The following is a 17,865-nucleotide window of genomic DNA, read 5'->3' as shown; positions in this document are numbered from 1 at the left end:
TTTGCCAAAGGGCCCCTAATGCAAGCAGGGTGGACTTCAGCCAACAGTGGTCCATGGACAATGTGGGGATCCTTGCTGAACCCCAATGCCATACTGCTCCAGGTTAAGAGTTATTCTCATCATAATACTCCTTGCTAGTAGACCATCCACACTTAGGAGCAGATTTTAGGGATCTTTGGACAACGGATTCCCTACTCGTAAACCACCAAACCTGCACCATCTCAATCCGGCAGGTGCCTGAGCACCATGGGGAGCACATGACCTGGCAGCCTCCACCATCTTGTTTGTTTGTCCTCACTTAAAGATGTGTGATTGCAATGCAGGCCCTTTTCCGTCATGCTGCCAGGGGGCCTGTGTTGTAGGCAGGATTGTTATTGTGCAGGAAGGACACCTTTCTGCACTAAAACAATCATGAGAGGTGTTTTCCTCTTTCTTTGCGTGCTGCAGGATGCAGCACTCATAGAGAGAGGAAAAAACAATGAAAAATAAAGATATTTCTCCTCGTTAGACCTCACCTTGAGAGGCAAAGCATTTTGATGATGTATTCCCAGGTCTAACTCTAATGGTAAACCGGGAAACATCCTTTACAACGAAACTTTTACAACGCAGTGCTTTTACAACGCAGGTTTTACAACGCAAACCATTACAACGCATTGCGCTGGGGGGCGCTCTAGGATAGGGAATAGGTTTAATTTACTGTCCAACACCTGCCCTACTATCCACGGGGATTGGAGTTGGAATAGTAAATTAAACTATTCACTATCCAGCGCCCCAAAGCACTATGCGTTGTAACAGCATGCGTTGTAAAAACTGCGTTGTAACAGCATGTGTGGTAAAAGCATGCGTTGTAATGTCATACATCCGATAAACCTGGGAGTGCACCAAAATCAATCGGTGTTGCATCGAAACACCCGCGCTCCACCAACGGAACACCTCCCTGGGGCAGAGCATGCAACGCAGCGATGTGCGTGCCTCGAGTTACACCAGATAGGTCAAGACACGCAGGGACACGCAAGGCGGTCTGGCGCGGATTGATAAATCTCATTTAGGTTTTGCCTCACTTGTGCGTGGCGCAAGGGCGACGCCAAACCCTGATAAATGTGGGCCACAATTACTTCTTACTTCAGTTAGTCTCCATTGTGAGCCTTGAGATTATTTTACATGTCACTATTATCTGCAAAACAATAGCTTCTCACCATATTGTCAGTCACATTGTAGTTTCAAATGTATGTATTGTGTACATCCAATATTCACTTTCTTTCATGTGGCAACAAGAAGTTCCACCAGCGAGCTGTCTGTAGTCTCCTCCCAGCACAAGAGATATTTACTCTTGTCTGTCCTTACAAAGTCCCTTGTCTGTTCTACAACAATACACATTGTTACACTTTTATAACTGGAAACTCTGTAGTCACAACATTTTGATTAGTGGTGTTATATTCCTCTCTTCTCAAAGTATATATGTTGAAACACTTGTTTTCCTTAGATGTGCACAAAGGTGACATTTATCTGCCATTCCCAGCTTTAACTGACTCTTTCTCTATTTTCGTTCTAGAAAGAAAGGAGCATGTGAACCGGAGCTCTGCAGAGGAGAAAGCTCTGACATTTTACAAATCCTGCATGAACACTGAAAAGATTGACAGTTTGGGTGCCCAGCCGATGGTGGATCTGATCAACAAGGTCAGTGGGAGAAGGATTAGAAGTTGGTGTATGAGTTTGGAGAGTCTCAGAATATTAAAAAACCTGGTTCCCAATATATAGACTACCAAAATCTTGACATTAGAAAATATTACCTGACAAAATGTTAACCAACACTTAACCCGAGGTCTCTGGTTTGAGGACCCAGTCGAAAGAAAAAGGCTCTGAATGCATGTGGTCTGCATGCGGTGAGACGGGGAGACAAATAGGTGTCCGAATGCGGTCTTCTCTATCTTGAAAACTTTTTCTCAGGGAAACACCACCCCCCTCGAGTCCATGGAACACAGTTCTGCTCAATACTAAATACACTACGTGACATGGAGATAGTATGTATAATCGCGCATGCTTTATTAGTGGCAGCGTTTTGTTCATTTAATTTTTCATTTCCACATTTAGGTTTATTAGGAGTGGCAAACACAAGGCTGGTCCCTGTGTGGTCCTGATGAAGGGCTAGGGGTAGGCTCGAAACATGATGATCTTACACAGAACTCCTACCCATCACTGTTAGGTTTTTCCGTGTAACACCCCCTTCTAGATATACCGACCTAGGAGCGATAATAAAGTATTTTAGCCCACTCCACCACACTGTGCACCACACAAAGGCTTCCATTTAAGTGCTCCTACGTAGTTTCTACAAGTCGTAGCACACCCCAGTTCGTAGAGGACTGGGATGGCACCAATGATGAAGCATGTCACCGTGGGGAAACCCTGGTGAGTGAGGGGACTCAAGAAATAAATTTTTTCATTCCTGTAGGCAATTTCTGATCATATCAATTCAGAGCCTTTTTCTTTCGACTGGGTCCTCAAACCCCAGACCTCCGGTTTTATCTGGAATATACACTAAGGAGGTCAGACCCAGTTGACATTAACCTCTACCACCCTTCCATTTTGTGAATTAACCAACACTTGCTCACTATCGCTCATTTCATTATATGATAGTGATGGAGTGAACATAGTAAATTGGAGGAGAATTTGAATGGATTAAGAAATCAAATAATACATTTTGAGGCTTTTGTAGAGCGCTGCTAACCACCCAATGGTGGACACAGAGCATTTTAATTTTCTGTGTGGTGAAGGTGACCGGTGGGCAGGTTTTAGGTTGGAGCCTGAACGCCGATGGGATGCCTCCAAGGTAAGAGTCAGAAGACTAAAACTTTCAGGTAGAAGTAGAGGTCAGATGATTGGTGTGTCAGCCAGACCAACATGGCAATGAGCTTTGGGACATGTGGGCCTTTCCGATCCTAACATAGGCACCCTCCAGTCATAGACACAACAATGAAGAGTTCTACAGGGTATTGTAAACACATCTGCTCCTGTTTATTGACGGGATTCCTTCATTAGAAGACCGTACGTTTTTGGGTGGAAGGTATGGGTATGGGGTGAACCGCTTTGTGGTGTAGTTCGAAGAATGGCCACAAAAGGCCCCGTGCACTATGCAGAAGATCTTGAAGCTTGATCTCTCTTTTATTGGGTACCAGTGGAGGGATTTTAGGGCTGGTGTGATGTGTTATTCTCCATCCAGGCTGAGCAGGAGATGGGCAGTGTAGTTACAAACTCTTCGAAGCTTAGAAATGGATGATTTAAGGAGGCCAGCGTAAGTGCTGATACAATAGTCCAAACGAGACACAGAGGTGACGGAGCAGAACCCTGGGGGGCTCCACTGCAGATATTTGTGGCTTTGGAGAGGAATGTTCTCAGTTCCACTTCATGAGAATGGTTTATCAGGAAGGAATACAACCTGGATGGTGCGGTACCAGTCACATGGACCGAGGTGGCCATTCCCTCAAATGAGATATGGTAATGTAGGGTGTCAAAGGCAGCTGAGCCGTCCAAGAGGATCAGATTGCAAGGGAAACCTGGGTCACATGTCTCAAAAATGTCTTCTCTAATGTTATCATCTGGGCGGTCTCCGGTCCTCAACAGCGTCTAAAACCTCTTTCATATCACTTAGGAGGTTGTTAATATCCACTTGCTGAGTGTAGACTGTTTTGAGTGCCTTAGCGATGCTTAGTAGGACCAAGAGAGTGTCTTGGTTCACCACGGCTATTTTTTAGAATTGGAGTAGTGATGGCGTGGGTTCTGTGTAGGGTTTTGGAGTGTACAAGACATGATGGCGCCTATACTGGTAGCGGTAGTTCGATTACCAAAGAGAGAAACCACAGTTCTACCCCGCTGGCGCTCCACACAGGTCGCCATTACGACGGATGCACTGTTCGTCTTCCTCCCCCTTTTTTGATACCTTCCTTACCCATCGGCACATGTCGACCCGTCCAAGCCGGGTTGGAATTAACACCGGCTAAGAAATCTGTTATACTCTATACCATAAACAGCCCTGAACAGTCACGAGCTACATGCTCCCCTGACGAAACACGTGTCGGCTGGTTGCTTTTGTCTTGATGTTACCCCTCCGAAATGGGAGGTTTAATACATTTCTTTTGAAAGGAACATTCTTTAAGAGTCCATCTTGCCTCATTTATTGATACTCTTGCTTGTTTTTCTTTTGAAAACCTCCAAGGATTACCTTCTTGTTACGTCTGCACAGGATTTGCTTGTTATGTTTAACGGGCTGTGGTATGATTCTGGTGTTGAAAGAGGCATTGTTAGGCTGGTTAAGATAGTACTTAGGGCAGCAATGCACACGTTGATGGTTTTTGCATTACAAATGTCCCAGGAACGTTCAGAAGGCGGGAAAGAAAGTGCTGATGTCTGAATCAGAGACCATCGGTAAGTCGCTGAAGGGGTAACGCCCAGTTTGTTGATGGGGCTGATAATTTGGAATGTGAGCTGAGAGATAGGGGGAGCCTTATACAGGTGGAAGAGTTCTGTAGTCAAGTTTGCAAAGTCATCAATAAATGTTTGAACAAACTCTTTGATCTGAGGGAGACAGTTTTGTAGCCTCTGATGTGAGCTCAGGATGATTTGTGCTCCAAGTGCGATTTTGTTTCGTATCAGAATAACTCTAGCTTTCTGAACAATGGTGTCTGTATACCACATATTAGCTTTCAGTGGGCTTAGTTTGCAGGAGAAAGTAGTGCAAGATTGTCCAGTTTGCATCTGAGATGGTATTAAATGTCGGCAAAAGGAGGACACATAGGAGTCAGGAACTGCAAGTTGGAGGTCAAGGAAAATCTTAGACTTATTTTTTCTACGTCTTCCAGATAGAGTTGGTTGGCTAACATCTGATATAGACTTTGTTTGCAATTCAGGCTCTATCACCATAGACAACTTCACCAGTAAGGGCCAAGGTAGTTGGAGGGTGCTTTAGGATTGGAGATTAAGCAGTGGGTTCAATAACCAACTGAGTAAAGCTCAGTGAAGCCATGTCTTCAATAGTATGCTGGCTACAAAGGTCTAAAGAGTTTTCAGCCAAAATGTTTAAATCTCCTTGAATTAGTATGCGGGACGAGAGCATAATAATATTCTGGGTGAGACTGAGTGGATCAGGGTGGAAGGAGGCCCTGCTTTTCTTGCAGAATGGTAAATTAAAGAAGGCGGTGTGGCCGGTGACCACCTTCGAGATCAAGATCATTTTGACAGATAGTGAATCATGATAGGCCAAGGCAACCTCACTACCTCTTCCCCAACATACCATGCCTTCTTTAGGCCACCATTAGAGTCTAAGGGGTCCATTAGGATGTCGGGCGGATTGCTCCCGCCAGGCTGGCGGTGCCTACCGCCAGCCTGGCGGGGGCAATCCGCCCGACATCCTTCCCTGAATTCCCCCCGCCATATTACAATGGCGGGGGGACCGCAGTGGACCAAAACACCGCCCGCCACTTTTCCGCCCCGGTCGCCTTGCGGCCGGGGCGGAAAATGTTTGATATGGTGGCAGTGTCTATTAGACACTGCTAGCCATAGTACAATGGGCAGTGTAAGATGCCTTTCCGCGGCGGCGCTGCCGCCACGGAAAGACATGTGGTCTTCACTCTGGGGGCCCCCTGTGGGCCCCCAGAGTGAAGTACAGGTGGGGGGTGCACAGGGGGGTACCTGTGGTACCCCCCTTCATTGTCATTTGCAAAGCGGCAGGCACCGCGCGGTGCCTGCCGCTTTGCAAATGACAATGTTAAAGAGCATTTTCAGCATTGTGACGGGCAGTGCAGAGAGCACCGCCCGCCACAATGCTAAAAATACAGGATGTGCCCGCCACTGTGGCGGGCACATGCTAAGGGCACCCCCGGGACCCCCGCCCTTATGGCTGGCGGTCTTGATTTACCATGGGATGATGGGCGGGCAAAGTCCGCCCATCATCCTTATGGACCCCTTAGTATCAGCCACTTCTAGACTCACACGTTTTTGTGTGAGGAGATACTTATGGTAGGTCTTGATTTTGACAGTCTAAATTGTAGTCAATGGGCTGGATTCACAAATGTTGGTGTGTGAATAAGAGGGATTTACTTTTGGATTACACCTGGCCTACTCATCAGGGTCAAGAGTGAGCCAGGACAGAAGGCAGGAGTATCCTCCAGACTTTTCTTGTCTTATCACAGGAATTTAGGAGTACAATGAGAGTAAGTCACAGCAAAACCCTTGTGAATTTGCTCACACATTTTGACACAGAAAAGCCTCTGAGAGATGCATGTGTGTGGTGGGGAATTGTGTGAGGGAACATTAGTTCATTCTTCCAGGGTTCATCCAATGTAGCTGGAAGGAGTTGTGCCAGAGGGAAGAAATACTGTACATATTTTATGTTCTTGCTTTCTAAACACTAATTAATGTTGAAATCCTTTGCAATATTATGTAATTTATCCTTTGTTTTGGCATTGATCCAAGAAACATTAAGCTCAGAGATGTAGCTTTAAGGGGAGTGTGTACATTCCCAGCTGGGTCTTGGCCTGAAGGGTCAGTCAGGCCAGCTGACTGCAAGCAAGTGATATTAAGTCACTGTAGCTGCAGACTGGGCAGAGGTGGGGAGTCAACATATCTACAGGGAGAACTGAGCCATGGGTCTGGCTTGGCTCTAAGAGTTCGTATACAAAACGGGAAACATCCATAACAACGCGGGCATTACCCCTCACTGCTATTACAACGCAAGTCGTTACAACGACTTGCGCTGGAGGGCGCTGTAGGATAAGGAATAGTTTAATTTTCTATCCAACACCTTCCCTACTGTTAACGTGGGCTGGAGTTGGAATACAAAATTAAACTATTCCACTATCCAGCCCCCCCAACGCAAGTCGTTTTAACAACTTGCGTTGTAAAAACTGCGTTGTAATGACATGCGGGGTAAAAGCCTGCGTTGTAATGCCGTACAACTGTACAAAACCATACAATTGGCATGTAAATCATGCAACAAACATCATGTTAAAATATGATAAAGTAGTTTCAGAATTCAAAAAAGTCTATTTATTTAACATGGGGAAGCACTTCATTTATATCACTACATTGAAAGGCTTATATTAAAAAAAAGATATCAACTTAGATATATTCATGCCTCCCCACACCATGAAGGCAATGACACCTATTAAATCAGCTGCCACGTGTACCTTATATATGCACTAGATTCTCACTATAGATGAAATAACATAATAGTGTGTTGGATCAAACAGCCCGATTTCTGAACTCACGGATATGAAGTTAGTCGCACATGTGATAATGTAGTAAATTGAGGCTCAGTGGAATAAAATATTTGCCTAGGATCACACCATTTGGTCAAGTGAGGGGCTGAGATTCAGCCCAGATTTTCTGGTTTCATATTGTGCAATTCAACTGTCTGATGTGTATTTCTTCCTCTGGCCTGTTTTACATCAGATATCACTGCTTTGTTGGTAATTCATGGCGCATGAGGGTTGAGTGTGTGGGCGGCAGAAGGCACATGAAAGCTCAACTGGTTTTGGGCTTGAGGGCCTAAGAGGACCCTGAAGTACCTTGAGGTGAGCCAGAGGCAGGCACATGGTTTGAGCTTTCAGTGGCTTGTCCACCAGGACTGGGACCAGGAATGCGACCAGGAGTTCTGCAAGCTGCTATTTCGTTTTTTAACAATTTAAAAAACCTATTGATTTAAGAATATGTGTTTTTGAAATTACATTTCTGCAAGCTGCTATTTCGTTTTTAACAATTTTAAAAACCTATTGATTTAGAATATGTGTTTTTAAAACCTCTCCAGTCTCTGCTGAAAACTTTGCCGCCACTTGCCCTGACGCCGACCCGAATTCCTGAGACCTCCAGCCCTCGGTTGCTCGCCCTCCCGCCTCCCGCTGCCCGACTCCTTTGACACCTTGGAGTCCGGCAGCCGAGTGGAGCGCGGTTCGAGGGGGGATAAAGAAACTACATTCCCCAGCATCCCGAGCGGCGCACGCCGCGTCATCTGCGCGCCAGGAGGCGCTGAAATAGTGCGTCACCCCGGTCGAGGGGTGGAACCTCTCCAGTCTCTGCTGAAAACTTTGCCGCCACTTGCCCTGACGCCGACCCGAATTCCTGAGACCTCCAGCCCTCGGTTGCTCGCCCTCCCGCCTCCCGCTGCCCGACTCCTTTGACACCTTGGAGTCCGGCAGCCGAGTGGAGCGCGGTTCGAGGGGGGATAAAGAAACTACATTCCCCAGCATCCCGAGCGGCGCACGCCGCGTCATCTGCGCGCCAGGAGGCGCTGAAATAGTGCGTCACCCCGGTCGAGGGGTGGAACCTCTCCAGTCTCTGCTGAAAACTTTGCCGCCACTTGCCCTGACGCCGACCCGAATTCCTGAGACCTCCAGCCCTCGGTTGCTCGCCCTCCCGCCTCCCGCTGCCCGACTCCTTTGACACCTTGGAGTCCGGCAGCCGAGTGGAGCGCGGTTCGAGGGGGGATAAAGAAACTACATTCCCCAGCATCCCGGGCGGCGCACGCCGCGTCATCTGCGCGCCAGGAGGCGCTGAAATAGTGCGTCACCCCGGTCGAGGGGTGGAACCTCTCCAGTCTCTGCTGAAAACTTTGCCGCCACTTGCCCTGACGCCGACCCGAATTCCTGAGACCTCCAGCCCTCGGTTGCTCGCCCTCCCGCCTCCCGCTGCCCGACTCCTTTGACACCTTGGAGTCCGGCAGCCGAGTGGAGCGCGGTTCGAGAGGGGATAAAGAAACTACATTCCCCAGCATCCCGAGCGGCGCACGCCGCGTCATCTGCGCGCCAGGAGGCGCTGAAATAGTGCGTCACCCCGGTCGAGGGGTGGAACCTCTCCAGTCTCTGCTGAAAACTTTGCCGCCACTTGCCCTGACGCCGACCCGAATTCCTGAGACCTCCAGCCCTTGGTTGCTCGCCCTCCCGCCTCCCGCTGCCCGACTCCTTTGACACCTTGGAGTCCGGCAGCCGAGTGGAGCGCGGTTCGAGGGGGGATAAAGAAACTACATTCCCCAGCATCCCGAGCGGCGCACGCCGCGTCATCTGCGCGCCAGGAGGCGCTGAAATAGTGCGTCACCCCGGTCGAGGGGTGGAACCTCCCCAGTCTCTGCTGAAAACTTTGCCGCCACTTGCCCTGACGCCGACCCGAATTCCTGAGACCTCCAGCCCTCGGTTGCTCGCCCTCCCGCCTCCCGCTGCCCGACTCCTTTGACACCTTGGAGTCCGGCAGCCGAGTGGAGCGCGGTTCGAGGGGGGATAAAGAAACTACATTCCCCAGCATCCCGAGCGGCGCACGCCGCGTCATCTGCGCACCAGGAGGCGCTGAAATAGCGCGTCACCCCAGTCTCGCGGGACGCGGGCGGGACGCCGGGCGAAGCCCGGGCCAAGGGCGGGCCCGTTTCAGCCCGTTCCAGACTGAACCAGGCTGGGCTGGGCCTATTCCCTTGGTTTTCATCTGCCAGTCGATCCACCCGCCTGTTGAAGGTAACCTTCTTTTGACATTTGCGATCAGGATTCAGTCCCTGGAGCCTTTACTCCTGCTATAATGTCTGTAACAAGGGGATCTAGAAGTAAGACTGCCCTCAGAACTGCGCAGTTTACAGGACCCCTCGATAAGTTTATAACTACTACTACCGAGGCAATTAACCTAAATATTTCTCTCCTGGAGCGCAGGGTTTCTCAGGACCTTGCGATTGCCAGGAGATCATCTTTGGGATCCATAGCTGCGGCCTTAACCCCACTTCCAACAGCTGCACCTATTCCCATTTTAATGCAGCCTGGAAACGTAGTAGCACAAGTTAATTCTATCCCTAATGCAGTTGACCTGTCGGCGACGAATTTGTCACTGGAATTGGACACTACAGGGAACCTTGAGATCACCCCTGATCTAGAGTTGATCGCAGCTGAAGATTCTGCTCAAGGTGCTCAGTCTATGGGGGTGAGAGAAGGTGCTGTACCCAAGCAGCCAGCACCTATAACCAAAGGGAATAAGGTTAACCAACTTCCAAAAAACAAGAGAAACAAAGACTCAATAACAGCTATTAACACGAATGCCACCTCTAATACCAGCTCTGTATCTTCTGTTTTGCCCAACTTATATTGTCCCACCTTGGCTGACGTTCGTGAGGGGGTCCCTTGTCAGTCAGATCGTGATTTCTCTCAGCTATTTGAAAGTTTCAGGGATCTACTTATACATCATCTCCAGCCGCTGGAACGGAGTGTTATGGCAATTGAAAAACAGCTTGCCATACTTCTTGCTAAAACACCTAACCAGCCCAGGGCAACAACTGACAAACCTGGGGGGGGGAAGTACATCGGTCGGTCCGGGGGCTCCCCCAGTTAACACCGATAGACCGTCTGTTACGCTTAATATACAACCCAAAACAAATCACTCTATAACTCCCATATCACCTGTGATAAATACTTGTGTAAACTGCACAAAATCAAAGCCCAAAGTCACACCTGTATCTCAGACACCGACATCTAGTCAGCAAACTCCTGCTGTTCATACCCCTCAAGTTACGTTAACTGACACTAATCATACTACGACCAATGCGCTTTTACAGCAACCTAATAGTAAACCTCAGGCCCCCCCTAAAACTCATCCCCATGTAGGTAAGAAGGGGCCCAGACCTAAACGTCCAGTTCATCTGGCTCCCGAGGTATCTCCATTTACTGTAATTTTAACAGGAGTACCTGAACTTACAGCAGGAACAGATGAACCCCATTGGTCCCTCCGGAACAAAATCCTCCAGTGGCTTAGTATCAACAGGCCCCTGAAGTCTTCCATCATCTGCAGAATTTCATCTGTACGTAGAGTACCATGGGTGGGGAAGAGTCCCAAGAGTATCCAGGGGGATTGCGTTATCGTTACATGCGACGATGCCTCTACTGTGAACCATATCTGTTCATGGCCAGATTTGGAGAAGAAAGGGGGAATCGATACCCATCGACTCTCCTTTTTCGACCCCCCTACATTCAACTACCACTACCCAATTCCTCCGCCAAACTGGGCCATGACTGAAGAACATCCTTGGAATTATGGTGACCCATGGCGAACCCAACAGAATAGGGGCAGGGAATGGGTACCTCGCCCCCGGTATTCCAACAATAGCCATTATGCAGATGGTGGGTGGCAAGGTATTCAGACATCCAACAGATTTGACTGCCTGGAGATGGTCGACTGACATCATGTCCTATCACCATCAAAACAACCAGTCAATAGGCAGTCAGGATCTGGTCTAAGTGTGCAATCTGCCCCCACCAGCATGCAAGCAGTCCCCACTGTGGTACCTGCATCCCCAAGTGGTCATGTGGTTTTACAGAGGGTCTCCGTTCCGGAAGGTACCTCCATCCAATCCCTTCCTTTCAGTCACCATTCCACCATTACCCAATCCCCCACTAGGAGGTCAGCAATTGGACAACCTAGGAGTATCGTCCAGGCTACTAAGTCTGCCGATCTCACCCTGATCTCCTGGAATATTGCAGGTATTGCAGGGAAATTAAACACCCCTTTTTGGCTCAGGTTTATAGGTGAAGGGTTCGATATAGTCCTCCTCCAGGAGACCTGGAGCCAGGAGGACATAAACATAGAAGGCTATTCATCTTACTGTCTCAATGCCACTAAATCCAGCTCAGGCAGGGCAAAAGGGGGACTTTTGATACTTCTATCTAACAGATTGAGTAATTATAAAGTTAGAAGCAGCTCAATTGTGGGAGCTCATAGCCAGGTATTAAGGATTGAATGTGGCAAGGGAAAAGATCTGGTCCTTGTCAATTTCTATAATAACATCTTCGATGCCACCAGAGGGAGTATTCTGTTCCCTTTGGAAAAAGAAATCGCCATGGCCATGGGCACTTCTCACAAAATGACGGACATCCTTTGGGCTGGGGATTTCAACCTGCAGCCATGCCACTTATCAAAGGGGAATCCCTGTGGCTTTGGGATGGAGTTGGATATCCTTAGTGGGGGCACTGACAAGGGTGAGGATTTTCCCCATTTTCCACATTGCCACTATGGCTCTGTTTTAAACAAACTGCTACTTAAATTAGATCTACTCCTGTTAAATTGTAATAAAAACAACCAGAATGTTAGCTGCCCTACTTTCACAGGGAGGGAAGCTGGGACTTTTATCGATCACATCCTGTTTTCCAGCAATGGTGATTACCTAAACTTGCATGTGAGAGAAGAAAGTCTCAGTGATCACAATAGCATCTGTGTAACCCTTCCTGGTAGAGGTGCCTTAATAGAGACCGGGGAATCATGTACCACCGAAATTGTTTCAAGCAGACCTAATGGCCCGAGGATTAAATGGACAGGGGCCAATTCTGCGGCCAAACAAAGGGAGGTCATAGTTAGCTGTAAAGCTGAGATCAGTTACTGCTTGAATGATGTTATTGATCCTGATCTCTTGTTATCACAATTCATCAGTATCAATGTTGTTATTGAGGGTATTTTTAGAAAGAAATTGTCAACTAACAAAACTGTAAAACTGGGTTGGTTTGACAACTCCTGTATAGTAGCCTTACGGGATCTGAAGCTTGCCTTAGGGTTCAAACCCCGAGATAGCAATAGAATCAAACAAACAAGGGCCAATTACAAAATGGCTATTTCTAATAGGAAAAAGGTCTTACAGAGAGAAGCATGGGACAAGTTGAACGAAGCAGTTGAGACTAAAAATAGTAAACTCTACTGAGAAATAGTCAACAGCCCATTTTTAAATACAGAAGGCATCCCGGAAATCACATCTCATGTTGCATGTGAGGAGTGGATTATCCATTTTACTAAATTTTTTAACCCTGAAGGGATATTATTAATTCTACCTCCTGTTGAACCGTCCTTATGGACACCTATACCCTTGGGGATAACCCTGGAAGAGGGACTCGAAGGCCTTGCCAACAGTAAGGGGGGAAAGGCCCCGGGCCCCGATGGGGTCCCTATAGACCTATTAAAAGCTGTACCTGACCTGTGGACCCCCATTCTGGTGAGGACCTGCAACTGCGCAGCCAAAGGTAACATTCCCCCTTCTTGGGGCCAATCGGTTATCATCCCCTTATTTAAAAAAGGTAGTAAATCCGAGGCCTCCAATTACCGACCCATTTCTTTATTGGACGCCTCAGTAAAGGTTATGAGCAGAATTCTGCTCATAAGGCTAGAAACTTGGGCTGAAGACATGAATATTTTAACTAAGGTGCAATATGGCTTTAGGAAAGGCATGGGCACTCTAGAGCAATGTGTAAATTTGGATCTTTTAATCAACAAATATACAGTAGCTAAAAAGGGCAACTTATTTTTATGTTTTGCTGATTTGAGCAGCACGTTTGATTTAGTTGATCACGGTATTCTTTGGCAGGTTTTATTGGAGCTAGGGGCACCGAAAGAAATAGTCCACTTTTTGGCAAGGCTCTACGAGAAACTTTCTTGTAAAGTCCGATACGGTACCCTAGGTGAATGCACACCATTTTTTAAAGTGTCAAGGGGCATCCGGCAAGGATGCGTGTTAGCCCCTCTTTTATTTTCCCTTTTTATTAATTGTGTTGATCGCACTTTAGCCACTATACCGGCAGACGCTCCGCGGATTGGCGGCAAACCTGTCACAATCTTATTATATGCGGATGACGCTGTCCTTTTATCCCGCACTCAGATAGGTTTACAGCGTCTCATTAACAGTTTTATGCTGTTTATCCAAAACAGGAGACTCTGTGTAAATAAATCTAAGACCTATGTCATGCTGTGTGGTCAGTCAGCTAATAAACTGAAGTCCAGTTTTTATCTAGATAATGACAAAATGCTACAAGTCAAATCATTTTGTTACTTAGGAATCACCTATGCCAACGACGGGTCTTGGAAACCCGAGCTTGATAATATCAGGATGAAAATGTTGCGAACTACCAGCAGCGTATTTCGCTTTGCCTCCAAGCTCGGATCAAGAAGTATCCGAGATATGATCAACATATACAATATACGCTGTGTTCCCTCTGCATTGTACGGGGCGGGTGTGTGGGGCCACATAGATGGCACTCTCCTACAAAAAGATGAAAACAAGTTTTTAAAAAGAGTGTTATGTATCCCCCATTCTGCTTCTGTTCAACTAATCCATGATGAGGTTGGGGTCTAGTTTATTTCTGACTTAGCAGCCGTTCGCCCACTCTTATTGTGGCGTTCTATTTGGGCTAAGTCAGAGACTCGATTCACTCAAGAAATTATTCTTGATTGTATAGGTTTGGACTTCTCATCACGCATCCTTTGGCTGAAATATATCCATTTTTGGTACAAAACTTTGTTTGACATCGATGTTTTCCTTGACCCTGAATTGGCGGTTGAAATACCCAAAAAAGAAATTAAACAAACTTTTTTAAAGTATAAAAAGAAAGGGCGAGCTGAGGTGTTCGGCAAGTTGGCTACTGTGAAGTTTTACAAGGAACTTAGTTTACCATCGGGGTTCCAAGTCTATCTTTCAATAGTCAACCGTCCATCTCATCAATTTGTCCTAACTCGCGTTAGGTTGGGTATCGTACACCATCTTGTTGCGTTTCCAGTACAGAAACTCAAATCAGAAACTCCCTGCCCATGTGACAACATTTCACGCCAGAGCTTCTGCCATTTTTTACTTTTTTGTAAATTTTATCACTTTTTAAGAATAATGTACCTAAAACCCATTTTCATCAAATACAATATACGGTCTTTTAAGAATGCCCTTGTTTTATTATCAGGCCTAGAGAATGTGGATATTTGTTTTTTTGTTGCCACTTTTATTCTGAAATGTACAGCTGCCAGGAAATGTATTGTATTGCCATAATTTTATATGCTCCTGTCTGTACTTATTTGTTTTTTATTTATTTGTGGCAAATCATTATGTAAAATGTCTTTTTTACTCTGGGTTTGATTCAAACTGTACAGCTGCTAGGAAGAGTACTTTCTGCGATAACTACTTTTAGCCTTGTTTGCACAGGTATGCTCCCCTGCCTTCTAGCCTTTAATGTTTAATTATCATCTAACGTATATATTGCACCTGAAGTCAACTTTATTCGAAAAGTACAGCTGCCAGGAAGTGTCTAGAGTTGCCATATTTTTACACTGTCCTGTCTGTACTTATCTGTCTTTTAAGTTTACTTTGTAATTTATAAATGTCCCATGTCCTTGGCTTGGGGTTTGTTCAAAACATACAGCTGCCAGGATACGCACTCCATGTGATAATTACTTATTCCTGTTTGCACGCGTATCCCCGTATTTTCTAGTTTACTACCATATCTCCAAATACGAACTGATGTCTAGTGTTGCCATTATTTGTTCTCTCCTCATATGAAATTTCCCGGTGTTCTCTTGTATAACTTTGCCTTCTTATAATAATTTTAATGTAATGAATTGTATTATAAGTTTTGCTTGTATGATTTGTACTCACAAATCGAATAAAAGCTTTGAAATTGAATTGAAAATTACATTCCTGTGCTCTTACCTGTTTTCTGGTCGCTACTCCCCGGTCCACCACAGCTTGTGCTGATTGTGTGGAGGGAGGCTTAAGCGACACTACTTCCTGGTTGTCCCATCCTGGGCAGCCATCTTGGGGAGGTTGACGGGCTAGTGTCCACCCTCGCCTAATCTATATGACCTCTTCCCATCCCGCGCAGCGGTGACGCGCAGCGGTAGCGCCGTATACGCGCTGAAGAGGCGCCAAAGAGAAGCCAGTCTGCGCTAGTCCGCGTCCAGACGCTTCTCGCTGGCCCTGGTCTGGGAAGGTGACCGGCACCATGGTCGGTTCTCGAGTTGCCTACAACTCTTTGTGGTTACACTCCTTACGCCCCCCTGTCAGTCCTTCCTGTTGCCATTCCGTCTCTCCAGCTAACACCGACCATCACTGCAAGCACTGTACATGGAGCACCTCCTGCCCATGTAACGACTCCCTCCCTTTGGGAGAGACTTGGAGATTGTATCTCCTTAATTGCCGGTCGCTACCTAAACACTCCACAGAGTTGCATCTGTTGATTGATGAGCTTAATCCTGACGCTCTATTTTTAACGGAAACTTGGCTTCAGATTGACAACGACCCGTCCTTAATATGGGCCACACCTCCAGGCTACACCCTTAAGCACCTCGACTGCCAATCGGGGAGAGGCGGGGGCCTAGCAATTATATACAGGGACACCTTTAAGTGTCGGGTCACTCCTAATTCCTTGCTGACTTGTGAGAGCTTACACTTTGCACTTGATCTCTCCCCTACCATCACCTTTTCTGGTATTTTACTCTACCGACCACCAGGTTCCCTGAATAATTTTATCACTCAAATTACTGATCTCACCGCCAACGCAGTCGTGACCTCATCTAACCTCACTCTGCTTGGGGATTTTAATATCCATTTAGATGACCCCCAGGATATGGCAGCCAATAACTTGCGGGCCAACATGCAAGCGTTAGACCTCTGCCAGAGAGGCCATCAGGCGACCCATAAGAAGGGACATCTCCTTGATCACATATACAGTAATATCAACCTTAATGTAGAGTCCCCTCTTCCTCTGCCTTGGACTGATCATTTTTTGATACCGTTCACCTGGCTTTCTAACTCTTGCTCCCCCCGTGAAGCCTCTACCAAGTACATGGGCAGGAAATGGTCCTCACTTCCCCTCACCGACTGGACAACGGCTCTTACTCAAGACCCCCCGAGAAGGGCCTTGACCCCTGCCTCTGCTTCTAGCAACTTTGATCACTGGATCTCCAGCACCTTAGACAAAGTTCTTCCCAAACGCCCCTGTAAACTGATCAGAAGACCTAAAGTTGCACCCTGGTACACTCCTGCTCTGAGGTTATTAAAGCTTGACTGCCGCAGACTAGAGAGAGCGTGGAGGAAGGACCATTCTCTGTCTAGGAAAAATGATTATAGGTCCGCAATGAGGCTCTATAAATCAGAGATTAAAACGGCGCAAACCTCCTTCTATGAAGGGAAAATTAGTGCTGAAGCCAACGCGCCTAGGGAAATCTTTAGGATAGCTAAGTCCCTTATTTCACCTCCGGCTGAGCGTCCTTCTGCTGAAGGGGCACAAGACCGCTGTAATGAACTAGCTGCCTTTTTTCCAAGAAAATCTCGACCATATACTCTTCATTTAGTAATCCTATGGTCAACACCCCCTCCGTCCCTTTTAAGCCAGCTGACTCTCCGGCTCTCTGCAAGCTGGATACAATTCCGCTTCTTGATGCCGGCAGCCTGGATAGATTAATCTCCAAAGTTTCTTCCGGCTCTCCTAATGACCCGGCACCCCCCCGGATCCTTGTCAAGGCACTGAACGTTATTCGTCCTGTTATCCTGGAAGCTTTAAACACCTCCATTGTGTCCAGGTCGGTCCCACTTGCTTGGAAGTGTGCCATGGTGAGGGCGCTTCTCAAGAAACCCTCCTTGGACCAGAACAACTTGTCCAACTACCGCCCCATTTCGTTGCTTCCCTGGCTGAGTAAACTGCTGGAGAGGCACGCCAACAATATCTTAACAGACTATCTGGAGTCCAACTGTCTGTTGCGTGCCTCCCAGACAGGTTTTCGCCCTCAACATGGCACAGAAACCTCCATGTTGGCGGTCACAGAGGAAGCAAGAATGACTTTGGATCGGGGAGGAAAGGTGGCCATTATCTTGTTAGACCTTAGCGCCGCGTTCGACACGGTGAACCATGCCACGCTAGTACACCGACTGGCGGGCATGGGCGTGTCGGGCGCGGCTCTGGACTGGCTCACCTCCTTTCTGAGTGAGCGCTTTTTCCGGGTCTTCAAGGGTGAGATAGTCTCTCCTAAACATCCTCTCAGGTGTGGGGTCCCTCAGGGCTCCTCCCTGAGCCCGACCCTCTTTAACGCCTACATGGAATCTCTGGACAGGATAGT

The 17,865-nt window shown here is 47.2% G+C and overlaps 1 protein-coding gene across 1 annotated transcript in view; it reads left to right on the top strand.

Moving 5' to 3' along the window:
- Window positions 1-17,865, top strand: part of KEL (Kell metallo-endopeptidase (Kell blood group)) — a 590,619-nt gene that overhangs the window by 294,372 nt on the left and 278,382 nt on the right. The window contains exon 4 of the mRNA XM_078655679.1: window positions 1,553-1,677. Coding sequence (XP_078511805.1) covers window positions 1,553-1,677 — 125 coding nt within the window. The remainder of the gene's footprint in view (window positions 1-1,552; window positions 1,678-17,865) is intronic.

The sequence above is a fragment of the Lissotriton helveticus genome, chromosome 7 (genome assembly GCF_964261635.1).
Source record: "Lissotriton helveticus chromosome 7, aLisHel1.1, whole genome shotgun sequence".
Lineage (NCBI taxonomy): Eukaryota > Metazoa > Chordata > Amphibia > Caudata > Salamandridae > Lissotriton > Lissotriton helveticus.
Note: the sequence above shows the minus strand (reverse complement) of the source record. Positions and strands in the feature narration are given on the sequence as shown.